The sequence below is a fragment of the Calonectris borealis genome, chromosome 16 (genome assembly GCF_964195595.1).
Source record: "Calonectris borealis chromosome 16, bCalBor7.hap1.2, whole genome shotgun sequence".
In the NCBI taxonomy this organism is placed as follows: domain Eukaryota; kingdom Metazoa; phylum Chordata; class Aves; order Procellariiformes; family Procellariidae; genus Calonectris; species Calonectris borealis.
In genome coordinates this window covers 20,228,270-20,254,107 of record NC_134327.1, presented here as the reverse complement: position 1 = coordinate 20,254,107, position 25,838 = coordinate 20,228,270, and the positions used below count along the sequence as shown (strand labels likewise).

The 25,838-nt window shown below is 66.2% G+C and overlaps 4 protein-coding genes across 14 annotated transcripts in view; 3 read left to right on the top strand and 1 right to left on the bottom strand.

The window, feature by feature from the left end:
* Window positions 1–9,749, top strand: part of LOC142089380 (mitochondrial Rho GTPase 2) — a 44,049-nt gene extending 34,300 nt beyond the window's left edge. For all 3 annotated transcript variants that reach the window (XM_075165839.1, XM_075165837.1, XM_075165838.1), the window contains 13 exons: window positions 517–625; window positions 1,086–1,187; window positions 1,677–1,775; window positions 2,211–2,319; window positions 2,604–2,724; window positions 3,556–3,640; window positions 4,776–4,921; window positions 5,010–5,110; window positions 5,183–5,313; window positions 5,774–5,854; window positions 6,046–6,168; window positions 6,278–6,480; window positions 7,865–9,749. In XM_075165839.1, coding sequence (XP_075021940.1) covers window positions 517–625; window positions 1,086–1,187; window positions 1,677–1,775; window positions 2,211–2,319; window positions 2,604–2,724; window positions 3,556–3,640; window positions 4,776–4,921; window positions 5,010–5,110; window positions 5,183–5,313; window positions 5,774–5,854; window positions 6,046–6,168; window positions 6,278–6,480; window positions 7,865–7,982 — 1,528 coding nt within the window. In that variant the 3' untranslated portion in view covers window positions 7,983–9,749. The remainder of the gene's footprint in view (window positions 1–516; window positions 626–1,085; window positions 1,188–1,676; window positions 1,776–2,210; window positions 2,320–2,603; window positions 2,725–3,555; window positions 3,641–4,775; window positions 4,922–5,009; window positions 5,111–5,182; window positions 5,314–5,773; window positions 5,855–6,045; window positions 6,169–6,277; window positions 6,481–7,864) is intronic.
* Window positions 9,750–12,338: 2,589 nt separating this feature from the next.
* RHBDL1 (rhomboid like 1) lies at window positions 12,339–17,970 on the top strand. 2 transcript variants are annotated; one of them, XM_075165901.1, is made up of 8 exons: window positions 12,339–12,377; window positions 14,562–14,720; window positions 14,984–15,208; window positions 15,699–15,847; window positions 15,936–16,048; window positions 16,343–16,443; window positions 17,559–17,619; window positions 17,699–17,970. In XM_075165901.1, exons 1-8 carry the CDS (start codon window positions 12,339–12,341, stop codon window positions 17,968–17,970), a joined length of 1,119 nt encoding a protein of 372 aa, XP_075022002.1. The 2 variants fall into 2 exon arrangements, with proteins under 2 accessions (XP_075022002.1, XP_075022003.1); XM_075165902.1 differs by lacking the exon at window positions 14,984–15,208.
* Window positions 17,971–19,379: 1,409 nt separating this feature from the next.
* Window positions 19,380–23,556, top strand: STUB1 (STIP1 homology and U-box containing protein 1). Its single transcript, XM_075165826.1, has 7 exons — window positions 19,380–19,625; window positions 20,415–20,613; window positions 20,724–20,889; window positions 21,074–21,164; window positions 21,752–21,808; window positions 22,003–22,119; window positions 22,558–23,556. Exons 1-7 carry the CDS (start codon window positions 19,440–19,442, stop codon window positions 22,681–22,683), a joined length of 942 nt encoding a protein of 313 aa, XP_075021927.1. The 5' UTR covers window positions 19,380–19,439; the 3' UTR covers window positions 22,684–23,556.
* A 177-nt stretch (window positions 23,557–23,733) lies between these two features.
* Window positions 23,734–25,754, bottom strand: JMJD8 (jumonji domain containing 8). 8 transcript variants are annotated; one of them, XM_075165829.1, is made up of 9 exons: window positions 25,545–25,754; window positions 25,387–25,470; window positions 25,189–25,237; window positions 24,992–25,088; window positions 24,840–24,908; window positions 24,634–24,753; window positions 24,480–24,547; window positions 24,196–24,330; window positions 23,734–24,022 (listed from the first exon to the last, which is right to left on the bottom strand). In XM_075165829.1, exons 1-9 carry the CDS (start codon window positions 25,631–25,633, stop codon window positions 23,942–23,944), a joined length of 792 nt encoding a protein of 263 aa, XP_075021930.1. In that variant the 5' UTR covers window positions 25,634–25,754; the 3' UTR covers window positions 23,734–23,941. The 8 variants fall into 8 exon arrangements, with proteins under 8 accessions (XP_075021930.1, XP_075021928.1, XP_075021933.1 ...); XM_075165827.1 differs by having other exon boundaries at window positions 24,196–24,359; window positions 25,545–25,700; XM_075165832.1 differs by lacking the exon at window positions 24,480–24,547 and having other exon boundaries at window positions 24,634–24,697; window positions 25,545–25,700.
* Window positions 25,755–25,838: the final 84 nt, after the last annotated feature.

Sequence of the window (25,838 nt, the reverse complement as noted above, 5' to 3'; positions counted from 1 at the left end):
GGATTCTGCAGGCTGTGGGGTCCCCACCACCTTTGCATCGTGCAGAGGTTGCTCAGATCAAACCAGCTTTGTGGCTTGTGGCCAGACCACTTGTAGCAGAAGGACGTGGGGGCTTTTCTCCCTCGCAGATCTAGCTGGGGCAGAGGGCCATGGCAGAGGGTTCCTTCCTCCCTTGGTCTCTTCTCAGCCAGGCAGGGAGAAGAGGCTGCTAAAGGAGTAAGGGAGCACAGGAGCCACAATCTGTGTGGATCACTTAGGCAGAAGGCTGCTGTGCTGGATTAAAGGCTCCTGAACATAATGTTGCTGGGTGAAAGCGTAAGCTGGATCAGGCAGTCTGTTTCTCCAGATGGATGCTCCCAGCCGTGGGAGGCAGGAAAGCTGCTGTGGACCTTGCGGAGGAGGGTGGGAAGGCTCCCCGGCTTGCTGCCTGGGACCACGCGTGGCTGGGGCAGGGCCGAGACCAAGAGAGGGGTGGCCTTACTCGTGCTCTCTGACACTCCCATCTTTCTTCCCCAGGATCCCCATTATTTTAGTGGGAAACAAGTCTGACCTGCAGGTGGGGAGCTCCATGGATGTCATCCTGCCCATCATGAACCAGTTCTCGGAGATCGAGACCTGTGTGGAGGTGAGGGAACTGGAGGGTTTCTGCAAAGCCTCCTTGAGGAGTAGGAGCGCTTGCCTGGCGTGAGCCAGGGAGCCTTCGTGCTTGTGGAGATTTGCCCTGCTAATGTTGCTCTGCAGAAGTACCCCAAGCTGGGTCTTGAGGGCCTGTGCTTTAGGTTTTCTGTCCTTTGCCTTCCTCGCAGGGAGTGGGTTTCAGTGTCTGCCCACTCCAGCTCTCTAGCTGTAACTGGTGTTGGAGCTTCGTGCAGCCCCTGTTGGCTCTGGGGCTGTGGAATGGGCGCAGCAAAGCCAGAGCACGAGCAGGAGCTTTCCCTTTTATTTTTTGGTGGACAGACATTGCTCTGTGCTTTGATGCACAACTTGTCTGGCTCGAGGAGCTCATATCATCCTCCTTCTGCCCCTTGTCACCAGCCCATCGCCTGTCCCCGCTCACAGGGCTCTCTCTTCCTTTGCATCCCCAGTGCTCTGCCAAGAACCTCAAGAACATCTCTGAGCTCTTCTACTATGCCCAGAAAGCTGTGCTGCACCCCACCGCCCCCCTCTATGACCCAGAGGAGAAGCAGGTAGGAAGCACGGCTCGCAGCCCCTGGAGGAGTCTCCTTCCCGTCACAGCGCTCTGGTCTGGTGCTGTGCTTCTGCCCCTGGGTAGGAGGGTGGAAAGTTTGGGCCGAGGCAGCCAGAACAAGGGGAAAGCGGTACCCCTGGGGGGAGCCGACAGAGGGGAAAATACTCATCTCCCGTGCTCAGTGCAGCCAGCTGAGTATATCCAGGCCAGAGAGATCTGCAAGGACCGGGAGCACGTTGGGACAGAAGCCCTCGTGCTCCAGACCGTGTGGCAGCCATGGTGGGAAGGGTCCAGGAGAAAACTTCCCCGTGGGCTGTCCTGCTTCTGACTCCCACCTCCAAGGTGGCTGTGGTACTGGCCTAGCTGGACCGTGTTCTCAGCCGGTACAGGAAGGGAACTCCTCTGTGCATGGGTTTTCAGGAGGCAGGAGGAAGGGCCAGGCTGAAGGTGGTGCCCTGTTTTTGTCACCATGGTTGGTCTCTTGCAGCTGAAACCTGCATGTGCCCGAGCGCTGACCCGGATTTTCAACCTCTCGGACCAGGATAACAACCAGATCCTTAGTGATGATGAACTCAACTACTTCCAGGTAGGGCTGGCTGCAGAGCTGAGATATTCCCCGGTCCCTTATGGAAAGCCCCTTTCTGTCCAACACCAGGCAGAAAGGCTGCCCCTCTCCTGACACAGCTGTCCTGTTTGCATTCAGTACTTCTGCGGTTGCACAGCTAGAGCACCGTAGGGTGTATCTCGGAGCACGTGGGGATCCACGGGTCTTCCATCTTCACTAAGCTTGGGCCGAGTTTGCTCTGCAGTGGGAAGAGCGGGAGGCTCTGGAGATATTGAGAGTCACGTTATTGGGATGCTGAAGGACAGGGGTTTGGTCAAGGCAGTAATCCCTGAGCTGGGTGGATTTTCTCTCCTAGAAACACCGTCTCCTTGCCAGGGGAGAGGGATGCTGGCGAGACAGAGGGTTGCGCTGTCTGTGTGCTTTGCTGACGATGACCTTCTTTCTCTTGGGAGGCAGAAGTCCTGTTTTGGAAACCCACTGGCTCCCCAGGCCCTGGAGGACGTGAAGATGGTGGTGTGGAAGAACACCACAGACGGGGTGCAGGACAACGGCCTGACGTTGAACGGTAACGGTACAAGGGCTCCATGTCCCTTCCCAGCAAGGGATGGAGGGACCCATCTCCTTCAGCACATTGTGAGGGGGCCCTGTCCTCAGGCTGAGCCTCCTGGCTCTCATTCCAAGCCCAATTAGTCCCTCTTGTCAAAGCAAGCCTGAGCCTGCTGTGGCTACTAGAGCTCCCTGTCCAAGCAGCCTGTTTTCCCAGGGGAAGCGTGGTTGCGAGGAGTGGATCCCCGAGGCTGAGTGCTCAGTTGGCCCCACCGTGTCTGAGCTGCCTGATCTCTCTTGCAGGCTTCCTCTTCCTCAACACGCTCTTCATCCAGAGGGGCCGGCACGAGACCACCTGGACCATCCTTCGCCGATTCGGCTACGACGACGAGCTGGAGCTGACGGATGACTATCTCTACCCACAGTGCGTATCCTGCCATGGAGTGGGGCGGGCAGGGTGTGACAGCCCCATGGTGTGCAACTCGGGCTCCCCAGTACCTTTGCTGGCTCCTTTCTGCACCCTGGACTCTACCCCGTTCCTCAGCTGAGGCTGAATCTGCACCCTCACGGTCAGGTTCATGCTCCTCACCTTCCCCTGCGGGCAGGAGCTGACGCACGGGGTTGGCGACGAATACAATGGGCCTTGGAGCTGCTGTGCTGCTGGCTCTGATGTAGGCGGGCAAGGAGACGGGGAATGAAGGCCTGTCCCTGGCTTCCCTTGACATCAGCAAGGGGTTTTTGAAGGCTGTTCTGCCTCTGCCTGAGCTGGGAGCAGCGAGCTGTCAGCATAGCCCTCCCGGCTGATTCTGCAGCTGCTGTCTCTTCTCCGCTCCCTGCCACCCCGGAGGTGGTGATCTGGCAGTAATGAAAGGGTTTGGCTTGTGAGCTGCCCCATCCTCTCCCCAGACAGCAGGCTGCGCGGGGAGGCGGCAGGGCCCGTGCTGGTGGAAAGCACCCCGGGGCTAGTGCTGTGCCCTACTGAAGCCCTGGGCGTGAGGCAGAGCGAGGGCTACATCATCTCCCTAACTGCTTGGGCAGCGCGGATGTGCCGAGGAGAGGCCACTGTTTGGGGCTTCTCCCCAAAACAAGGGGGCTGTGTCAGGGGATAGCCAGGCCTGGGGACAACCGCTGGCCTTGAGCAGGGAGGGAGTGGGGAGCTGTGTGCTCCGGGTGAGATGTGGCTTGGCCGAAGACCCGCTCACACGCTGCCCTTCGTTCGGGGCCTGAGGAGGCTCACTTGGGTCTCTTCCGACAGGTTCCGCCTTCCCCCCGGCTGCTCCACGGAGCTCAACCACTTGGGCTACCAGTTCCTGCAGCGGCTGTTTGAGAAGCACGACAAGGTGGGCAGCGCGCGGTGGAGCTGCCTGGGGAGGGGATGCTCTCCGCTAGGCCTGCACGTTTGGGCGTAGCTGCTCTCCTGTCCACCCCTCTGTTCCAGGGGGCAGCTGTAGCGCCAGCGAAGGGCTTTCCTCTGCCACAGCGCTCCCGTCACAGCTTCTTGCCGAGGCTTTGGGAGCAGGAGGTGGTCACAGCGAGCTGTAGGTAGTCTGATGGCAGCAGCATGTCAGGGGTTTTGGTCATTACCCTTGACCAACGGGTAAAGTTTGGGCCTTCAGGGGATGAGTCTGAGTTAACATCAAACTGGTGCAGTCCCTCGTAGTGCCTGGCTGCAGCACGCAGGGTGGCAGGGAAAGAGGGCACGGCTGCTGGCCTGCAGCCACAGACCAAGCACAGGCGTCCGCACGGCTGCCAGCCCTGTGGAGGGGGTGCCAGGCCAGAGAGAGGGACAGAAAACAACAGATTTGTGCCATACTCTGGCTCTTTGGAGAGTGGGAGAAGGGGATGTATTGGATCTGCATGCACGTGCTCGGATTAGTTATTCAGATGTTGATGTGCACCTGGGGTACGGCAGCTCTGTGGCCACGGGGAGTTGCAGCACGGAGTGGATGCATGTCTCTGTGTGCCCAGATCCTCTGTGGCATGGCCCTGTGGCGCACCAGCCTGAAGGTGCTGCCTTGGCATGTGGTTAGCTGGTGGCCAGTGGCCCACGGCCGCACATAGACCTTGGGTTGGTTACCCTGCAGCGTGGAAGGCCGGCTGGACCGATGCAGGCTGCTGCAGGGTGGCTGGCCGCAGGGGAGCTCAGGGCTGTGGGGTGAGTGTGGACGGGTCCTGCCCGGCAGCAGGGCTGGCACTGGTTCCAGCTGCAATCCAGAGCAGAATCGGCCTGTCTCTTGTGCAGCGATGCGAGTCCCTGGGGCACAGGCTCTCTGCACGCTCACACAGCTCTGGCCTTGCTTGCCATTGATTTCTGCCATTGAAAGCATCCCTGTGTCATTCTGCAGCAGTGAGCAGGGTGGCTTGTGTGCCAGGGACCCTCTCTGGACCCCGACAGTGCTTGGTGTGGCTGGAGAGAGCTGGTGTGGGCATGGGCTGTGTCCTGCCGCAGCTGCTGACTCCCCTTTGTTTTGGCAGGACCAGGACGGAGCCCTCTCCCCCGCAGAGCTGCAGAACTTCTTCAGCGTCTTCCCCTGCGTGCCCTGGGGCCCCGAGCTCTACAACACGGTATGCACCACTGATAAAGGCCTGCTTTCCCTGCATGGATTCCTCTGCCAGTGGACGTAAGCTCAGTCCCTCTCCCCCGTCTTTAGTCACGTCGCTTAGCCCTTGCTGACCTTGTTGGCTTCCCGGTGCGCTCTGTCTCTCCAGGCTCGTGGCTTATCTGGATGTGCGGCACTGCCTGGAGTGCCTGGGCTACCTGGGCTACCCCATCCTCTCGGAGCAGGACTCGCAGACACAAGCCCTCACGGGTACGGCCATGCCCTCCCCTCCTGTCACAGCTCAGGTCCCTCCTCTTGCTCACCCAGCCTCTCTCCTGCCAGTGACTCGGGAGAAGAGGATCGACCTGGAGAAAGGCCAGACCCAGAGAAACGTTTTTCTCTGCAAGGTGCTGGGAGCCCGGGGCGCAGGCAAGTCCGCCTTCCTGCAGGCCTTCCTCGGCAGGAGCCTCGCGGTGAGTGGCTGCTCCCCTCTCCGGCCGCGCTGCGGCAGGGCGTCCCAGCGGAGCAGGAGGCAGAGCCGTGAGCCTGTTGAGTGATCCGCTGCGTGACGGCATCTCCCTGCTCATGGCCAGGCCCCAGCGTCCCGGCAAAGGGCTTCGCACCCCTCTCCGTGCCGGCGGTGCCGCTTGCTGTGGCTCTTGCATCCTTAATTTTGCCTAAGGCAGTGGCCCTGCTGCCTCTGCTTGTCCCGAGGATCTGGAGGGGCTGTGCCTTTCCCGGGCAGCTGTATCTCCCCGAGGTGACGCTGGCTTTCCCTGCTCGTTATGAACGGCCCCACATCTCGTGGCAGGCTCCGGCTGGCCTTCAAGTGGCTGTTACACCACGGGGCTCGGGGCGGTGTGAAATGCTCTCCCTCCCCCAAGCGCTGTTCTTGCTCCCTGCGGTCTGAGACGGTGTTTTCATCGGTGGCAGGCCCAGAGGGAGAGCCCAGGAGAGCCATCCCTCTACGCGATCAACACGGTGCAGGTCAATGGCCAGGAGAAGTACCTTATAGTAAGTGAGGGAGAGGAGGGAATCGCTGCAGGGCTGCGCTGTGTCCCCCCGTGTTGCTGCAGCACCGTGCCAGCGCCGCTGGGCTGGGCTGTGGCTGCGGTCATGCTGGCACAGTCTGTGTGCCGGTGTGAGAAACAGCCGATCTCCTCGAGACGGTGCGGTCCCACGTGTCCTTCTCCCTCCTGCTCCAGCTGTATGAGGTCAGCACCGACACGAAGTTCGTGAAGCCGTCGGATGCAGCCTGCGATGTCGCCTGCTTCATCTATGACCTAAGCGACCCCAGATCCTTCAGCTACTGTGCCAGTATTTATAAGGTAGCTGGCAGGGGCCCGGTGGGACTTCAGCCTTTGCATGGCAGCCCCACATCTCCCAGGGGTTGGCCGCTTATCCCTGGACCTTCTCCCCTTCTCCCTGTCTCTGCAGCAACACTACATGGACAGCCAGATCCCCTGTGTCTTCGTGGCCTCCAAGACGGACCTGCCAGAAGCGAGCCAGCAGCCCGGGCTCTCCCCTGCCGAGTTCTGCTACAAGCACTGCCTCCCGCCACCCTTCCTCTTCTCCTGCCACAGCCAAGGCCCGCCCGGCACCACCATCTACACCAAGCTGGCCACCGCTGCCACCTTCCCGTTAGTATCCTTCCTGCCGAGGGGCTCTCGATTGGGAACAGAGCTTGGGGAGGGGGGCTGTGTCCGCACCCTGCCTCTGCTGCATTGCCTTTGGTTTGGTTTCTCTCTACCTCTTGGTGTCATCTGCTCATACAAGTAATTGAAACAAAAAGGCCACTTCTTCCCCTGCTCGGAGAGAGTGGAGGCTCTCTTCTGCCTTGTGTGTCTCTGGCAGATTTATTAGATAGATCCTACCACAGGAGTTTTTATTTTTGAAACCTAAGATAAAAAGTGCTGAAGGGGAGTAGCCAGCCTAGTTTGCCAAGGCCCACAGAGGGGCAGCTATTTTCTCCTGATGAGGTGGATCAGACTGAAAAAGAGGTCAGTGAAGCGAGACCTCTGTTTGCACAGCCTCCCTTTGGGAAGGAACCGCACCGGAACGGGGCTGAGTAACGGGGTAGGGCGGCAGCCAGGCCGGTCACGGGCAGTGAGGGGAGATCTGGGAAGGAGAACGTGTCTGCGTGTGGCATCGCTCCGCTCGAGGGGCGGAGGGGGCTGAAAGCTGAGTGTTGATGCGATGCCGGGGGCAGAGCCCTCCCGGGGAGAACGTGTGGGTGCGTTGGAAGACAGGATGGGATTACTAGTGAGTGGTTTTCCCTCTAGCTTCTTTTCAATAAACAACTTTATTTTTAGAGCTGACGCTTTTTTTTTCCCCTCCTTCTGCAGTATTAAAATTTAAATATTCTTAATATATCTTAGGGTATGTGGTATAAATAAATAACGGTGTAATGGAGGGCCAGGGATTGGCTGTTCTCCCCCAATTTAGTGGAGAATGAATAATGGATATGTCTTTCCTCCTCGGAGAGGAGCATGTTGATGCAGGACAGCACGTGTTTAGGAAGGGAATGTGTGCGCTCGGGCAGGACTGGGCCCCTTCCCTCGCTGCCCTTAGGTCAGTGTCACCGGCTGTGCCAGCGTCTCCACCTGCATCCCCTTCTGGGTCTCTGTGCACTTGGAGTTGTAAAAGCAGCTTGACCTAGAAAGGAAGATACGTACCTCCTTGCTCGTACTAATTATTTAGGTGTTGGTGTGCTATTTCCAGACCATGGGAGGGTAAAGCCACATCTGTCCCATCAGCGGGGCGGGGAGCCGTCGTTTGGCTCGATGATGATGCCGGGCGGCGGGTGCTCAGGCTCACGGGGCCAGGGAGCCTCTCGCTGCTCTCTGCCTTCAGCTGGGCTGTATCCCCCAGCCTGGAGCTGCGCCGCGGTCACCGTCCACCCCCTCAGGGACACCCCAACCTCCCTGCTTGGGGGGGAAGCACTCCGGGCTGCCGGGGAGCTTGTCATTTGTAGAGCCGTCTCTGTGCACCTCGCTCACGGGCTTCTTCTCTCTTTCCTTGCAGCCACTTGAACGCTGTGGAGCTGGGAGCTGCGTCCTTCTGGCTCCGGGTGGCTCTGGGTGCCGCGGTGACTGCTCTGGTAGGGTTCACGCTGTACCGTGTGCTAGCCAAGAACAAATGAGAGTCGCTCTCTACCCCGTCCTCCCCGTGACACCAGCCTCCCCCTCCCGAATGACGCCCCGGTGAGGGGCTTTGCCTCAAGCTGGTCCCTGTTGGGAAATCTTCCTTTCCATCCAGCCTGGATTGCAGGACCAGTGAAACCGGACTTCCCAGCACCAGCAGGATAGATCCCCCGGCACCGGCCAGCCTAACCCTGCCGGCCTCTGCCGCCTCCTCGCCCAGCCACGGCAGCAGGGGCCAGGCAGCTCTGCCTGGGGGCTCTGCCTCACCGGCAGCTGGAGGATCACCCCAGTCTTTTATTCTGTTAATTTTTTTTTAACGTTTGTTTTTAAGCTCAAACATGAGTGTTTCAGTATCTGTTGGGCCGGGCACATCCCTTCCCCAGAGGGCTCTGCTGGTGCCCTCAGTTCTTGGGGGGCAACGCTCCCGGGGCCCCTGGGGCCTGCAGCAGCAGCAGAGCTGTCGAATGGGCTCGTGGCTTCGGCCCCCGGGGGCACACCTCCATCCCCAGTCCCTGTTTCCCTCTGCCAGCGCTGGGAAAGGCAGCCGTGGGGGACTTGGGGACACCCCCCAAGCCCCTGTGTTTTGGGGTCACTCCTGGCCCTCGCTGGGATGCTGTGGCTGCAGCCCCCAGCCCTGGGCTGCAAGGGGAGGGAGCGATACCCGGGATCTGTCCCAGGCCTCTTCTCTCTCGTTTCTGTGCAAAAATAATCGGAATCCTGCAGCGTGCCAGGCTCTCAGCCCATCTGCCCTCCTCCCCTCCGGGCTGTGTGGCCCGTCCCCTCCCCACCCCTGCCCTGGCCACCAGTATTCACGGCCACCAGTATTCGCAGGGCCCCAGTAGCCCTGGTAAGCTGGGGAGGGCTGCAAGCGCGTAGGGTGCTCGCTGCACTCCCGAGGGCAGGCCGCAGTCCTCTCCTGGCAGTGCCATCGCCCAGCTGGTGCCATGCCATGCCATGTGCTGGCATACGGCCCTTGTCCTGCTGTCCCCTCTGTGCCCGGGCCGCACTGAGGCTGTCCCAGAGAGCGAGGCTCTGGGCGTTGCGTCTCCTGGTACGACTGGAACCTCTTTCCTCCGTCCCCTGCCCGCACCCGCGCCAGCCTTAGCTGCCGGGCAGCTGCTGTGACTTCAGCCCAGCGCAAATCCGGGGCCAGAGTCCCACGCTGTCCCCATCTCCGAGTCCCAAAGAGCGAGGCCAGCCCGTGCTGGCCTCCCCGCTCAGCTCACACCCACCCCTGGGCTCCCGTCCTGCCGGCGGGGAGCCCGGGTCAGCTCCTGGCTCAGTGACACTAACTCTTCGGCTTTTTGAGCACACTCAGGGTAGGTTTATTTGCAGGTGGGGCAGCACCAAGGTACAGCTGGAGCTGCTTTTCTCTATGTTTTGTCTATTTAAACTTTTTATCGTGGCCTGGAGCCGGTGAGGGGGTTGAGAAGTCGCAGGGTGGCAGCCAGCATCTCTTAGGTGTGCCTGGTCCCCAGCGCTGGCCGGACAGGGGGTCCCTGCCTGTGGCGGAGCCGCTCTGCCCGTCAGGCACCCGCTGCCATCACACTTGCTGCTGGCCCGTGGTTCGTGGCACTGCCAGGGCCACGTCCCTGGTGGTTTCTTATCCCCTCTCCGTACCCGAGCCCACCGCACGTGGCTCTGCCAGCCAGGCCCGTGTCTGGTGGTCTGACCCGCTCCCGGCACCGGTCCAGGTCTGGCACAGCCATTCCGTTTTAGGAGGTTTGTTCTCTACAGGAAAATAAATTTTTACACACCTTCCACTTGCACGCGGTGTCCTGCGTCTCCTGGGGAGCAGGACCCCTCGCCCCTGCCAGGGCTGCTCGAAGCCCGGGGCCTCCCTTTCCTGCGGTGTGAGCGAGGAAGCCCCAAGGACCTGGGCTGCCCACCCCGTTTTGGGGGCAGTTACAGGGATTTAGGGCAGGAGCTGAAGCCCAGCCCTGTGGGACAAGGCTCGGGGCTGGCCCAGGGCTCCCTGGTCCTTGAGGACATGGATGCCTCTTGCAACAAGTCCCAGCCAGCGGGGAGAGACGGGGAAGGAGGTGGTGGGTCCCCGTGTCGCGCTGGCAGGATCTCGTGGGCGGGGGGAGGCTTGGCTGCACCTGGAGCCGTGGCTCTGCGTGCCCGGCCCCACGCGGGGTTAGAGGCTCCCCGCTCCCTTGCAGCCACCGTCCCCCCACACGCCTGCGGCTCGTGGGGCTGTGCCGCCTCCCCTGCCTGCTCCCGTTACCCCGCAGAAGCTTTTCCCTCAGCTATTTCTGTCTCTGCAGGCTCAGCCGCGGGCACTGGGCACCGGGGACGCGGGCGCAGCTGGGGAAAAGGCTTTTCCCAGCGTCTCTCCAGGGCCTCTGCTCCGAGGCTGGATGAGACCCGACTGCTCCCCCGTGTGCGAGGGGGTCCCTCCGGGCTGCTGGGGTGGGAGAGGAGACCGTTCCCACTACGGCAAACTGGGGTGCCTGGGTACGGACAGGGAGGGAGCACGGCCGGTGCCACCGTGCAGGGCGGAGGAGGCGATGCCAAGGTGGCTGGGACGCGCGGTGCTCCCTGGCGAGTCCAAACCAGGCTGGGCCCCGTGGGAGCAGCAGGCCCACGTGCCGCGGTGCCTATTAATAGTGCTGGCGTGCCAGAGCTGCGCACGCCGTGCCAGGGCAGGCGTGGGGCAGGGGATGCACATGGCAGGGCTGCGGGAGCTCACCCATGGCCGCACGCGGTCCCTGAGGAAGGAGCCCGGGCGTTGCCCCACTGCCTGGCGTCCCTGCCTGCCCCGTGCCAGCCTGCATTGCCATGGCATCGCCGGCCTGCGCAGCCCCCTGCCTGCTGCCCCCCAGCCCCTCTGCCCCAGCATGGGCACAGCCCCACGGCCCTGCCCAGAGCTCCCCTGGCACTCGCAGCGGGGCTGAGCTGCGGCCCAGGGGAGCGGGGACGGTGCTGGTGCTGGGGCCGTGCCACCCCGTGGGACAGGTTGCGTGGGGGCCCGGGGGCAGCAGGCTTGGTTCAAGGGCACCTGGTGCCAGGCTGCCCCGCGTGCCCTGTGCTGGGGCGGTGCCAGCGCTGGAGGCACCCTGTGCCCCCTGCCAGGTGGAGCCCCCACGGGGGACGCAGCCGGACCTGTGCTGGCCTGTGGGTGCCAGGGTCAGGGTGGAGGCGCCTGTGCCGGATTCTGCAGGTACCTGGTGCTGGCGTGCTGGTACCCATACTGGGCTGCAGGTGCCTTACTGGGATGCAGGTACCCATACTGGGATGCAGGTGCCATAGTGGGATGGAGATACCCATACTGGGCTGCAGGTGCCATACCGGGCTGCAGGTACCCATACTGGGATTCAGGTGCCATAGTGGGATTCGGGTACCCATACTGGGATGCAGATGCCATATCAGGATGCAGGTAACATACCAGGATATGGATTCCTGTACCAGTATGCAGGTACTGTACTGGGATGCAGGTGCCATACCAGGATGTGTGTACCTGTACTGGAATACATGTACCCGTACTGGGATGCAGGTACCATACCAGGAGGTGGGTACCAGTATTGGGACACAGGTATCCATATCAGGATGCAGGTACTGTATACTGGGATGCGGGTACCATATTGGGATGCAGGTACCAGTACTGGGATGTGGGTACTGTACTGGGATGCATGTATCCATACCAGGGTGCAGGTACCCACACTGGGATGCAGGTACCATACCAGGATGTGGGTACCAGTACTGGGATGCAGGTGCCATACCGGGATGCAGGTACCCATACTGGGATGCAGGTGCCATACTGGGATGTGGGTACCAATACTGGGATACAGGTGCCATACTGGGATGCAGGTACCCATACTGGGATGCAGATGCCTATACTGGGATGGATGCAGGTGCCATACTGGGATGCAGGTGCCATACTGGGGTGCGGGTACCCATACTGGGATGCAGGTACCAGGATGTGGGTACCAGTACTGGGATGCAGGTGCCTGTACTGGGATGCAGGTGCCCGTACCAAGCTGCCGGTGCCCGGTGCCGGCTCCCTCCCCGTGTCGTGTCTCGGGGCGCGGGGCCAGGGCCACCGGCGGGGCGGGGCGGGGCGGGTCCCGGTTCCCCGCGCGGCGGCGGGGGGGGGGTGGGGGGGTGCGCTGCGCCGCGCGCTGCGGCGGGGGCGGCTCCGCTCGGCTCCGCTCCCGCCCCCGCCGCCGCCGCCCCGCTGCCATCGGCGGCTCCCGGCGCCGCCGCTCGCAGCTCGCTCCCGGGCCCGCCGCAACGCGGGGCTGGCGGGGAGAGCCACCCCCCCCGCCGCCCCCGCCTCCCGCGCCGCTCCCCTGCCCGGCTCGCCGGCCCCGGGCGCGGGGGAGCGGCGGAGCCCGCCGCCCGCCGGGTGCATGGACAGGAGCTCCCTGCTCCAGCTCATCCAGGAGCAGGTGAGAGCGGGGGGGGCACCGGGCAGCGCTGCCGGGGGGCGGGCGGGCACCGGGCTCCGCTCCGGGGGCGGCCGCCGTGCAGCGGGCATCGCTACCGAGGGGGATGCTCGCGTACACCGGGCACGGCTGCCGCGCAGCGGGCAGGGCTGCCCGCGGGTCTGGCAAGGAGCGGGCAGCGCTGCCCGCCCAGGGCGGCTACCGCGCCCGCTGCTCCCCGCTGAGCATCCCCCGGTGCCCCCCATCCCTGCCCCGGGGGAGCCGGGCCCCCGTTGCGACGCTGAGACCGCGCAACTCAGCTCACTTGTGGCCTCCTCCTCCCCGCCCCAGCACTGCCCGCTCCGCCTGCCCCGGGCCGGATCCTGCCGGGTGCACCCTCAAGGACGAGAGGTGCTGGGCAGCCGAGCCCCAACGCCTGCGGTGGTGCCGAGTCCCAGCACTGGGTGCAGGATAGGGCCCCGGGGCTGCCGTGGGGCTCAGCCACCCCGGTGAGGCTCGCCTTCGCGGGGGGCTGCATCCAGCCCCGTGACCTGATTGCAGGATCAGGTGGCGAAGCATTAACGCTGCGTAGCGGTGGGCTCCGCTCCGCTGGCAGGATCAGGCCCCGATGCGTTAGCACCCGCTGCACCCCGGTCCCGTCCCTGCCCGGCGCTCGGCCGCCTCGTCCCTCCATCCCCACCCAGCCCGGGCCGAGCCAGCAGCTCTCCCCTGGGGATGGGGAGGGAATTTATTGGGGGTCAGGAATATTAACAGTCCCCCCTCGCCCCCGGCTGGCTCCATGACCTTGGCCAAGTCCCCCGGCCTCCCCGGCCCGGGAGCTGTGGTGCTGTCCCCCATGTCACCCCGCCATCGGGTGCTGGGGCTCCGTGCGCCTCCGAGCCCTTCGGGGATGAGCAGCACCTTCCCCGGGCGAGAGCAGGACCTGGGAGAGCCCGGCAGGGCCAAGGGGCTGGGGGGCCTGGGGATCGGGCCCCCACGGGGGACTACAGGGGGCCAGTGGGGCTGGGCTGCACCCCCAAAGTGGAGAGGGGCTTCTGGTCACTGCTGGGGCTCTCTGGGTGCCGGTGAGTTCGGTGTGCGCCGGCGGGTGGGGACAGCGTGTGCCAGGTCCCGGCGTGGCACACGCACGTGGCGCCGGTGGGGCGGTGTGTGCGGCTTGTGGGGTGCAGGGCACGGGTGGTACCGGGGTGCTCCCGCACCCCGATGGCTGGGGCTGCTCCCTTGGGCTGGCAGCTGCTGCGAGGCTGCGAGCACTGCCTGCACCCCGCACCCCGCACCCCGCACCCTGCACCCTGCACCCGTGCCCGCCTCGGGCAGGGACTCCAGGCAGCTGGACCCCCCCTTGGGAAAGCGGCTTTGGGTGTTCCCTGCCGGGCTCGGAGGGACGGGGTGCACGCTGGGGTGGGGGTACCATGCCCCCAGCACTCCCTCTCCTGCCTGTCCCATGAGAACGAGTTTCATCTTCTGCATTTCGTTCCCTGGCGAAGAAAGGAACAAACCCAACGCTATTTGCAGCGTAATCCTGCGGGGCGCGGGGTCCCGGCCACCCTCGGCGGGGCTCAGGCTGTGCTCCGGCCATCGCTGCCCTCTCCCTCTCCTCCATCCTCCCCCTGCCACCCCGGGCTCCTCGTCTCCGTGAGTGGTGCTCGATGGTGCTGGGTGCCCGATGGTGCTGGGTGCCCAATGGTTCGGGATGCCTGGAGGGCTCAGGGTGCCCAGTCAGTGCCGGGAGCCTCTGGGATGGTGCAAGGTGCCCTGGCACAGGGTGCCCGGCGTGGCGGAGCCCAGCGGCCGGCCCGCAGGAGGAGCGGGAGGAGGCGGCTGGTGCCAGGGCTGCGCGTGTGTTTAGCTTCGTGGCTTCCTGGCTGGCAGGCTGCTGGCGGCGAGAAATAACTGAGTGGGAGAGTGTTGGCTGCGCCGTGGGGAGACGGGCACGGGGACGCCGGCACGGCACGGGGCACCCACGCAGCACGGGGCGCCCACAACGGCACAGGGCACCCACACGGGACGGGGTACGGGGTGGGTACGGGTTGTAGCCTCCCTCGCAGAGGCAGGGGCTGGTGTCATGGAGTGGCACATGATGCCACCGGGCTTGAGGCCAGGGTGAGGGGCACCGGAAGGTCTGCTCAGCCGATCAGGGAGCCGCAGCCCTGGCATCCCGGTGATGCCCCGTGCCGTGCCCCACAGCTTGACCCCGAAAACACCGGCTTCATCGGGGTGGAGACGTTCGCCAGCCTCGTGCACAGCCATGAGCTGCCCCTGGACCCCGCCAAGCTGGACATGCTGGTGGCCCTGGCACAGGGCAACGACGAGGGGCAGGTCTGCTATCAGGAGCTGGTAGACCTGGTCAGTGCCGGGGGGCCACGGGGACGGGGGCGAGCGGCCGGGTGTCAGCCCGGGGTGGGCACTGGGCACCTCCCTGTGCCCCTGGGAAGGGGGGCAGACACCGGTGATCCCCGGGGGCTCCCCTGACACGGGATGATGGCATGACCTTGGGGTGGCTTGTTCGGCCGGTCCCACCGGGGTGGCGGCGATGGGCAGGGGGTGGCCACAAGCCCACCGGCCCGAGCTGCCCCTGCGGCCCCCGCGGGCACGGCCTCTCTCCGCAGATCAGCAGCAAGCGCTCGAGCAGCTTCAAGCGTGCCATCGCCAACGGGCAACGAGCCCTGCCCCGCGACGTGCTGCTGGACGAGACCGGCCTGGGCTTCTACAAGCGCTTCGTCCGCTACGTGGCCTACGAGATCCTGCCCTGCGAGATGGACCGGCGCTGGTACTTCTACCAGCACCGCACGTGTCCGCCCCCCGTCTTCATGGCAGCCGTCACCCTCACCCAGGTATGGGGCTGGCGCCAAGGCTGAGCCTGGCTGAAGTGTCCTGGTGCCCGCTGGGGGGCTCGGCCTGGGGTGGAGGGGACGGGTGACCCCAGTTGTGATGTCCCAGTGCCCATATGGGAGGCTCAGACCTGGGGTGGAGGGGGTGGGTGACCCTGGTTGTGATGTCTTGGTGCCCATATGAGGTCTCAGACCCAGGGTGGAGGGGACGGGTGACCCCAGTTGTGATGTCCTGGTGCCCACATGGGGGGCTCAGATGCTGGGCGGAGGCCATGGGTGACCCTGGTTGTGATGTGCTGGTGGCTCTATGGGGTCTCAGACCTGAGGTGGAGGGGACGGGTGACCCTGGTCGTGATGTGCTGGTGACCATGGCGGGGCTCAGACCCGGGGCAGAGGTGCCAGGTGCCCCATGTCTCAGCACCCTGCCCCAGGCCAGAGGGATGGGTGGGGGTCTCGGCAGTACCGGGGCCGACGGCCGTGGGGTTTGGTGCAGATCATCGTGTTCCTCTGCTACGGGGCCCGCCTGAACAAGTGGGTGCTGCAGACCTACCACCCCGAGTACATGAAGAGTCCCCTGGTCTACCACCCCGGGCACCGGGCGCGCGCCTGGCGCTTCCTCACCTACATGTTCATGCACGTGGGGTAGGTCCCTGCCGGGGGGGTGGGTGGGGGGCGACACCGGGGGCTGCGTGGGCTGAGCCACCGCGTGTCCCCTCCTGTGCCCGGGCAGGCTGGAGCAGCTGGGGTTCAACGCCCTCCTGCAGCTGATGATCGGGGTGCCCCTGGAGATGGTCCATGGCATCCTGCGCATCAGCTTCCTCTACCTGGCCGGCGTCCTGGCAGGTGGGTGCGTGCCCGGGGCGGGGGGGCTGCCCCCATCGGTCCCCTGCCCGGCCAGGGCTGCGGTCCCCGTCACCAGCCCTGGGGAGGGCACGGGGAGATGCACCCCGAGTTTGATGGGGATGCAGGGCTTCGCTCGCCACCCGCTCTTCACCGCTGGGTACCACCCAGCTGCCAGCATTACTCGCCCCGGGGGGCTGGGGGGCGATGCACCCCGTAATTAATTAATGTGGACTGTAATTAATTAATGCCATGGGGGGGGCGAGGCCCCACGCTGAGCCCTGCCCGTGCCCGCAGGCTCCCTCACCGTCTCCATCACGGACATGCGGGCCCCCCTGGTCGGGGGCTCGGGGGGGGTCTACGCGCTCTGCTCGGCCCACCTCGCCAACGTCGTCATGGTCAGCGCCGCCGGCAGCGGGGGGCGGCGGGGGGGGCAGCATGGGGTGACATCGGGGGGGTGCCGTGGGGTGGGTGGCATTGGGGGGGGGCAGCATGGGGTGACATCGGGGGGGTGCCGTGGGGTGGGTGGCATTGGGGGGGGCAGCATGGGGTGACATCGGGGGGGTGCCGTGGGGTGGGTGGCATTGGGGGGGGCAGCATGGGGTGACATCGGGGGGGTGCCGTGGGGTGGGTGGCATTGGGGGGGGCAGCATGGGGTGACATCGGGGGGGTGCCGTGGGGTGGGTGGCATTGGGGGGGGCAGCATGGGGTGACATCAGGGGGGTGCCGTGGGGTGGGTGGCATTGGGGGGGGCAGCATGGGGTGACATCGGGGGGGTGCCGTGGGGTGGGTGGCATTGTGGGGGGGCAGCATGGGGTGACATCAGGGGGGTGCCGTGGGGTGGGTGGCATTGGGGGGGGCAGCATGGGGTGACATCGGGGGGGTGCCGTGGGGTGGGTGGCATTGGGGGGGGCAGCATGGGGTGACATCAGGGGGGTGCCGTGGGGTGGGTGGCATTGTGGGGGGGCAGCATGGGGTGACATCAGGGGGGGATGCTGTGCGGTGGGTGCCATGGGGTGGCATTGGGGGGTGGGCAGCATGGGGTGACATCAGGGGGGTGCCATGGGGTGGGTGGCATGGGGTGTGGGCAGCATAGGGTGACATTGGGTGGGGGCTGCTGTGGGGTGGGTGCCATTGTAGGGTGGGCAGCGTAGGGTGACATCGGGGGGGGGGTGCTGTGCGGTGGGTGCCATTGGGTGGCATTGGGGGGGGGTGGGCAGCATGGGGTGACATTGGGAGGAGGGGGATGCTGTGGGGTGGCACTGGGGGTGGGTGACATTGTGGGGTGGGCAGCACAGTGTGACATTTTGGGGGGGGTGATGTGGGGTGGCGTCACGGGGTGGGCACCATCACAAGGGGGAGCACCTTGGGTGGCATCATGGGGTGGGTGTGGGGGGGGGGCTCTATGGGGACAGGGCACAGCTCCCCTGGGGCACCCGGTGCTGGAGCATCACCGGTGCCGCGGCATCGCCGGTGCCAGCCCATCGTCCATCTGTCCGTCCATCCGCCGCAGAACTGGGCCGGGATGCGCTGCCCCTACAAGCTGCTGCGGATGGTGCTGGCGCTGGTGTGCAGTGAGTACCCGGGGGTGCCCGTGGCGGGGCGGGGGGGGGGGCGAAGGGGTGCTGAGCACCTCCCGGCGCTCTCTTACAGTGAGCTCGGAGGTGGGTCGCGCCGTCTGGCTTCGTTTCTCCCCCCCGTTGCCGGCCTCGGGCCCCCAGCCCAGCTTCATGGCCCACTTGGCGGGGGCCATCGTGGGCATCAGCATGGGGCTGACCATCCTGCGCAGCTACGAGGAGAGCCTGCAGGCCCAGTGCGGCTGGTGGGTGCTGCTCCTCTCCTACGGCACCTTCCTCCTCTTCGCCGTCTTCTGGAACATCTTCGCCTACGACTTGCTGGGGGCACAGATCCCCCCCCCGCCATAACCTCCCCCCCCTCCGCACTTCAGCCCTTTTTTTTTGGTTGTTTTTCTATCGGTGGGGGCGGGGAGGGGTCCCCGTGCGTGTGACATGGGGACAGGCCACCCCCCCCTGCCCGCCTGTCCCCTCGGTGCTAGCCCCCAAATGGTAACCCATCCCCCGCTGTGCCCCCCCATGCCACCCCAGGGGATGCTTCGGCCCTGCCCTGGCATTGTCACACACCCCCCCCCTCGGGGTGCCGGCGGGGCTCGGGCTGGGCCCCCCCCCCAGGGAGGAGCCAAGCAGGGGGACGCCCCCCCCGCTTGCTCCCATACCCCCTTTGCGGGGTGGGGGGCCGAGTCGTTGCCCCCCAGGACCTGCACTTTCAGCCGGAGGACTGGTGCCAAAACAGGAGCGATTTATTTTTCTATGCCAAAATAAATATAAATAAATGAAACGAGGGAGGAACACCCCCCCCCCCCCAAGCAGCTGGGAGCGCCCGGCAGAACGGCGCACTGGCTGAGACCGGTACAACTCGTTTCAGCAGTGCCCTCGGTGGCGCAGCCTCCCCCCCCCCGCCCCCCGCTTTGCTGCCAGCCGCCTCCCCCCGTGGCGGGGGGCTCGCCCCGGGATGGGGGCGCAGGGGGGGGGGGCCCGCTCCCCCCGCCCCCCGACCTTTTTGGAGTATAAATAAATATTTTGCACACTGCCGGGGCCTGCGTCTCTCGGGGGTGTGTGGGGGGGTGGGATTTTGGGATGTTCCCGCCCCATCCCTGCTGGGTTCCTGCTGATTTTGGGGGTGCCGGGGCTGGCTGGCCCCGGTGCGGGGGGGGGAGGGAGGGAAGCTCTGCACCCCCATCCACCTCACATGCCCGTACAGCCCCCCCCTTCACCCCCACCTCCCCACACCCCCCGCACCCCCCGCCCAACCCCCCATCCAGCCCCCGCTCCGCACCCCACAACCCCCCATCCAGCCCCCCCCAATCCAGCCCTACAAACCCCACCCGGCCCCGCCCCTCCGCTCCCAGACCCCGCCCCTCCACTCCCGGTCCTGCCCCTCCGCTCCCCGGCCCGGCTCCACCGGTCCCTAAGCCCCGCCCCTCCGCTCCCCAGACCCCGCCCCTTCGTTCACCGGCACCGCCCCTCCGCTCCCCAGGCCCCGCCTCTCCGCTCCCCAGACCCCGCCTCACCGCTCCTCAGACCCCGCCCCTCCGTTGGCCGGCCCCGCCCCTCCGCTCCCCAGACCCCGCCCCTCGGCTCCCCTGCCCCCGCCTCTCCGCTCCCATCGCCCCGCCTCTCCGCTCCTCAGGCCCCGCCCCTACGCTCCCCAGGCTGCCCCGCCCCCGCTGCCCTGGCCCCGCCCCGCCCCTGGCCCCGCCCCCGCGGCGGTCCGGCCCCGGAAGCGGCGGCGGCGGCGGCGGCTGTCGCAGTGCGCGGCCGGAGCCAGCGGAGCCGCCGGCCCCAGCGGGCCGGGCCGGGCCGGGCCGGGCGGCGCCATGAAGGGGAAGGAGGAGCGGGAGGGCGGCGCGGCGGGGCCGGGGGCGGCGGGGCCGGGCGCGGGGGGCGCGGGGGGCGGCAGCCCCGAGAAGAGCCACAGCGCGCAGGAGCACAAGGAGCAGGGAAACCGGCTCTTCGGCGGCCGCAAGTACCCCGAGGCCGCCGCCTGCTACGGCCGCGCCATCGTGAGTCCCACCGGCACCCCGCGCTGGGACCGGCCCCCTGGGACGGGGACCCCCGGGCCTGGCCTGGGTGCCCCCGGGACGGGACCCCCCCCCCTCCGGCCTGGACCACAACCCCGGGCCTGGCCTGGGTGCCCCCGGGACGGGACCCCCCCTCCAGCCTGGACCACAACCCCGGGCCTGGCCTGGGTGCCCCCGGGACGGGACCCTCCTTCCCGGTCTGGGCCACAACCCCGGGCCTGGCCTGGGTGCCCCCGGGACGGGACCCCCCTCCCCGGTCTGGGCCACAACCCCGGGCCTGGATCTCCTCCCTGGGCCTGGACCCCACTCCCCTGGGCCTGGCCCCCCCCAGCTGAGCCTGGACTACTCCCCCCCGGCCTGGCCTGGACCCCCGGCTTTCAGGCTTGGATGCCCCCCTGTTTCGGGCCTAGACCATCCCCCCAGGCCCGGCCTGAACCCCCTTCCCCCCGGGCCTGGACCCCTCCCTGAGCTCAGACACCCCTCCCAGCCAGGCATGTCCCACCACCAGGCCCTTGAGCTGGACCCCCCTGTGCCCAGGGTGCCGGGGGGGGCTGTCCCCTCTGGGGGGAGGACACAAAAGGCTGCCCCATGGGGACTGGCCTCAGCTTGTCCCCATCCGTCCCGGCAGCTCCCCACAGGGTGCAAGCCCGTGCCGGCACTCCTGGCTCTCATCAGGGTGACGGCGTTGCGCAGCCGGCTCACCCAGTCACCCTGTTGTCACCACATCTCGCGGTTGCCGTCACCGGCTGTAACGCGAGTCTCGCCTTGCAGAACCGCAACCCCTTGGTGGCCGTCTACTACACCAACCGAGCCCTCTGCTACCTGAAGATGCAGCAGCACGACAAGGCGCTGGCGGACTGCAAGCGAGCCCTGGAGCTGGACGGCCAGTCGGTGAAGGCTCACTTCTTCCTGGGCCAGTGCCAGATGGAGATGGAGAATTACGACGAGGCCATCGCCAACCTGCAGAGAGGTGAGCGGGCACGGTGCCGGTATTTCTCCCCCTGCCCATCCACCGGGAAAGGGCCAGGGACAGTGAGAGGGAAGCCGGTGCTAGCTCTGAGATGCCCTTTCCTTTCCCAGCCTACAACCTCGCCAAGGAGCAGCGGCTGAATTTCGGGGATGACATCCCCAGCGCGCTGCGCATCGCCAAGAAGAAACGCTGGAACAGCATCGAGGAGAAGCGGATCAACCAGGAGAACGAGCTGCACTCCTACCTGACCAAGCTGATCATGGCAGAGAAGGAGAGGTAACGCGGGGTGGTGGCAGCGGCACCCGTAAAGGCTTTTTTAGTGCCGTGAAGCTGTCACAGCTCCGCGTGGTGCCTCTGCCTTCCTGGAGGTGCAGGCAGAGCCCCGCAGCTAGGGCAGCAGTGCAGGGAAGGGAGCGACAGCGTCCCTCCATCGCTTCTGATCTCCCCCGCTCTGTCCTAGGGAGCTGGCCGAGTGCCGAAAGACTCAGCAGGAAGAAAACGCGGACGAGAGCCGGAGCCGAGTTCAGCTGGCCAGCATCGAGGCCAAACACGTGAGCCGGGGGGCCGGGGCTGCTCATGGAAACAAGCCGGGGCTTCCTTGCCCCATCCTCATCCCCATGCTCTGCTGCGGCTGAGGAAGCCGCATAGCTGCGGCTGTGCAGGTGAAAGCCAGGAGACCCCGAGGCAGAGCACGGCTTCTCAGCCTTCATTCTGTGGCTCGAGCTGCTGTTGCAGGGCTTTCATGTCCCCCTGTGATGGCTGCCCCTGCTCCGTCACCTCTTGGCCCAGCCCGGGGCAGCCCGGCAGCGGTGGTGCCTGTTTGCGCTCCCCCGGCTGCCGTACCTGTTGTTCTCCGAGGGCTGCGCAACGCGGGCGGCTCTCAGCTGCGTGTGGGTCTGGGTGCTGGCCTAGCGCAGGGGACTAATCCCGGGATAAAAATAGCCCCACAAAGGCAGGTTATTTTTAAGCTGGATCACTCCTGCCACGCGGTTCAGCCTGGGGGCTTTGAAGGCAGAAGGGCCACCGAGGACCTGCCTGCCACAGCACCCATGGGGTGGGAGGCTTCAGGGCTCTCTCCCTGGGGACCCGTAGCCCCCGTACGCCGGGGTCCCCTCGTCCTCAAGGCCTTCTCTTTCAGGACAAATACCTGGCGGACATGGACGAGCTCTTCTCTCAAGTGGATGAGAAGAGGAAGGTGAGTGTGCCCTGGCGTGCGCTCTCGTCTCTCCCCGTCCAGAGCTGCTCGCCATAAACCTGCTTTAGCCCGTCCTACCAACTCTTCCGTCTTCCCGCTTCCCCCTCTGAGCCGGCGCCACCTCCCAGCCCTCTTTTTTTTGATGCTGGGCTCGCCTGGCCCCTCCTGACCCAGCTCTGCTTCTCTCGAGCCAGAAGCGGGACATCCCCGACTACCTGTGCGGGAAGATCAGTTTTGAGCTGATGAGAGAGCCCTGCATCACGCCCAGCGGGATCACCTACGACAGGAAGGACATCGAGGAACATCTCCAGGTACCACCAGGCCAGGGGGCAGCAGGGGCTTCCCAGGACCTTGCCCGCAGTCCTCCTCTGCCTGTCTCCTGCCTGGGCATGAAGGCAGCTGCCTGCCCAAGCGAGGGCTCAAAAGCCTCCTTGGGTTTGGTCCCAGGTACCTGCCCGGGCGGCTCCCTGCGGAGGTGCCGGGGCAGGCAGGACGGTGGTGGGCGCTGCCGGGCGCTGCCTGAAGCGGAGGCGGCTGTTGGCAGGGGTCCTGCGCCTTCACCTGCTCTCTTTGGGCTGGGAGGCACCTTCAGAGGGGGGGCTCTCCCTCCGCCCCGCTCTTTCCTCCCCCCCCCGGCAGACACGCGGATGCCGGACGCCGGCACGGCACTGGCCTCGCGGCTGCCTGCGCCCCGGGGCCGAGGCCGGGCGCGTGGAGTAACCGGTTGGCGGCCGTCTCCTCCCTTGCAGCGCGTGGGTCATTTCGATCCGGTGACGCGGAGTCCCCTGACCCAGGACCAGCTGATTCCCAACCTCGCCATGAAGGAGGTGATAGACGCGTTCATCTCGGAGAACGGCTGGGTGGAGGATTACTGAGGGGCCGAGGGGGCAGCGCTGGCCCGCCCGGGTCCCCCCCCAGCCGCGGCGGCACAGACGGCTCTCGCTGGGCTGGCACCATGCCTTACTCGCTCTCCGGCTGTTCCCCCTCCGCTCCGGGTGCCTGGAGACCCAGCAGCAGCGCTGGGCGAGGGCGCGTTGCCATCTCCCCTTCCTGAGGAACTGCAGCGGCCTGGCGGGCACGAAGGCTCCCCAGGCTCCCCTCTCCACCAGCTCCTCGCGGACCACAGCACTTGGAGGAAGACCTGCCCGGCGGTTTGGAGAAGGCTGGCTCCTCGCGGTGGCCTGGAAGGTCTCACCAACATCTTCATCGCCTGGAGAGCAGGATCCCCCTCGGCTACGGCAGCTGACAATCCCCAAAGATCACGTCCTGCTCCGGGGAGGTGCCGCGAGGAGTTTGCCGGGACAAGCGCCTGGTCTGGCCCGGTTCCCTCCCCGTGTACATAGTTGTTTCCTCCTCCTTCCAGCTCCCGCCCGGCCGGGGCCGCGTTCACCTCATTCCTGTAAATAGCCACTTGCCGGGGTGGGAAACCAACATTCCCGGGAAGCTTTTCCTGGGAAACAAGTGCCCCTGGGCTGGAAGGGGATCGCATCGCGGCCCCTCGCCTGCCGGGAGCCTGGTTCCCTGCGAACAACCGCCCGGGTTAAAGTTCTTCTTCCTTTTATTGAAATCCCTTTAAAAGAAAAGAAAACAAAACCAACCAACAAATCCACAGCCGGCTGAGCTCCAGCGTTTCGGTCGGCCGACAGCCTGCCTGGCTTTTGAGCACCCTCTGGAAGTTTGCCAATGTCAATTAAAAAAAAAAAAAATATAAAAATAAAAAAAATTCAGCAATAAATGTGGAAAAAAGAGCTGGAGTGGTTCACGGCAGCGATTTCTGCACCGGGCAGACCCTGTCCTGGCTTGGGAATCATCCCAGAAGGAGCGGGGTTGCCTGCCCCCGTGCCACGCCATGGGCTGGGGCTCACCCCCCTGCCTGCCCTGCCTGCACTCCGCTGGCGGCGGGGATGGAGCAATACACGCAGCGCTACGGCAGAACAACAACTTTAATCCAAGGGGGAGGGAAAACACCAGTAAAAACCAGAACTTTGTCAGGCACTTGGTCCCAACACCAGTAGCTGAGCGGGCGGCCGCCGGTGCTGCCCTTCCCTGGTGGCGGCAGGAGCCGGAGCTGCCGCCCCGGCACGCTCTCACCGCGGCCGGGAGGACGGTGGGACGTCCTCGGCCTTCCCGGCTCTACCCCAGGAAGGTGGAGATGAAGACGCTGGTGTCCAGGTTGAGCGTGGCGTGCCACCAGCGGTCGGGGAAGTACAGGACCTGCCGGGAGAGAGCGGGGTGGGGGGGTCCCCACGGGCTCCTGGGGCTGCACCCTGCGTCCCCCCGCAGCCCCGGGGGTGCTGGCTGGGCTGTGTGGGTGCCCCCTCCACCCTCCCGCTGGGAGCAGAGACGTGGGGTGAGGCGCGGGCTGGCCGGGGCCGGGCCGGACTCACCTCCCCGGGACGGAGGGTGCACTCCAGCGGCCGCTCGGCCGGCGGCAGCGCGGGGTACGTGCGGTGGAGCCAGGCCAGCGTCGTCTCGTTGGGGTGGAAGTGGGGTGTTTTATCCGGCGGGTACAGAAACCAGCGCTGGAAGACACGGGGGGAGGGGGACACCCCTATTTCCCCTCGGGCTCAGCCCCGGGGGGGGGGCTTCTCCAGCCCGCCATGTTCAGGGGATGCCCCTTGGGGTCTTTTTTTCTGCTCCCCCAAATACCTCGCCAAGGTTCAATTCTCACCTTCCTGCCGAAGATCACCTCAGAGAAACCGGGGCCGTGCCAGTGAAACGGAACGCCAGAGCCCGAGCCTGCGGTGGGACTGGGGGGGTTGGTGCTGGGGACCCCCCCCCCCCCCCCGCTCACCCCGTCCCACCCCGGGGCTGCCCGCACCCACCTGCGATCCCAAAGCTGTAGGCAGGGCTGGTGCCCGGGATGCGGAAGGTGGGGGGCACGTACCGCTGGAAGAGGGGACCCCACTCGGTGACGTTGTTGTCCCCAAAGAAGTAGAGGGTGTCTGGCGGGGGGGAGGGGAAGACGGGGAGGATGAGGCCGGTGAGGAGGAAGGGTGCTGGCTGCGGAGAGCGGGACGGCGCTACCCACCGCTGCCCAGCCTGGCCGGATCCTGCGGCTCCAGCAGCTTCTCCACGTACTCCTGGAAGGGCACGTCCACTGCGGGCAGGGGAGAGCTGGGGGGCCAGGCCGGCACCCCCCACCCCCCGCCCCGGGAAGGCGCTGCCCGCCCTCCCCCTCACCTTTCCGGTAGGAGTAGGTGTTGGCCGTGCTGAGCCGCACCGGGCGGGCCCCGAAGGCCGCCAGCAGCTTCTCCCGGGTGCAGAGGGCACGGAAGGCCTGGGGGGACACAGCGGGGCCGGGATGCTGCCGCCACCGCTCCCGGGGCACCGGTGTGCCCCCCCCCCCGCCGCTCCCCGCTTCCCCTGCCGGCACTCACCGAGTTGTCCGTGACCCCGCGGAGGATGACCGGCCGGGAGAAGGCGAACCTGGGGGAGCGCAGCGCACCGGGGTCCCGCACGGGCGAGCGCACCGGGGCCGGTCCCAACCACCTTCCCCCGGGACCTCCCCCCCCTCCCCCGCCAGTCCCCCGGGGCCTGCCCCCGCCCCCGGACCCCCCCCGGCTCAGCGTCCGTACCGCTGCAGGAAGAGGGAGGAGGTGAGGGAGGCGTCGGCCCGCTCCACGGTGCACCGCTCCTCCTCCGGCACCGTGCCCGCTAGCCTGCAACGGGAGGCTCCGCTCGGCACCAGGCCCGGCAGCGGGCCCGGCCCCGGGCCAGCCCCCCCCGCCCTTACCAGCCGCCGCCCGGCGGGTCGGTGCAGCCCGCGGGCCGGGCCCAGGCCAGCGGCAGCAGCAGCGAGAGCAGCCGCCGCGCCGCCGCCATCGGGGAGCGGGACTGGCGCCGGTAGCTGGGCCGCGGCGGACTACGCTTCCCGGCAGGCACCGCGGCCCGCGCCGACGCCGCGCACTGCCATTGGCTGGACGCGTCGCTACGGATCGCGGCGGGGGCCACGCCTTAAAGGGGGCCACGCCTTAAAGGGGGCCACGCCTTAAAGGGGGCCACGCCTTAAAGGGGGCCACGCCTTAAA

Coding starts and splice junctions, on each gene's coding strand:
- RHBDL1 (XM_075165901.1), top strand. CDS start 12,339: ATGGACAGGAGCTCCCTGCTCCAGCTCATCCAGGAGCAG. Junction 14,721..14,983: donor ATCAGGAGCTGGTAGACCTG/GTCAGTGCCGGG, acceptor CTCTCTCCGCAG/ATCAGCAGCAAGCGCTCGAG. Junction 16,049..16,342: donor CCTGGCCGGCGTCCTGGCAG/GTGGGTGCGTGC, acceptor CCGTGCCCGCAG/GCTCCCTCACCGTCTCCATC.
- STUB1 (XM_075165826.1), top strand. CDS start 19,440: ATGAAGGGGAAGGAGGAGCGGGAGGGCGGCGCGGCGGGGCCGGGGGCG. Junction 19,626..20,414: donor CCTGCTACGGCCGCGCCATC/GTGAGTCCCACC, acceptor CTCGCCTTGCAG/AACCGCAACCCCTTGGTGGC. Junction 20,614..20,723: donor CATCGCCAACCTGCAGAGAG/GTGAGCGGGCAC, acceptor TTCCTTTCCCAG/CCTACAACCTCGCCAAGGAG.
- JMJD8 (XM_075165827.1), bottom strand. CDS start 25,633: ATGGCGGCGGCGCGGCGGCTGCTCTCGCTGCTGCTGCCGCTGGCCTGG. Junction 24,754..24,839: donor TCCGGCCAGGCTGGGCAGCG/GTGGGTAGCGCC, acceptor CCCCCCCGCCAG/ACACCCTCTACTTCTTTGGG. Junction 24,548..24,633: donor CTACAGCTTTGGGATCGCAG/GTGGGTGCGGGC, acceptor GTCCCACCGCAG/GCTCGGGCTCTGGCGTTCCG.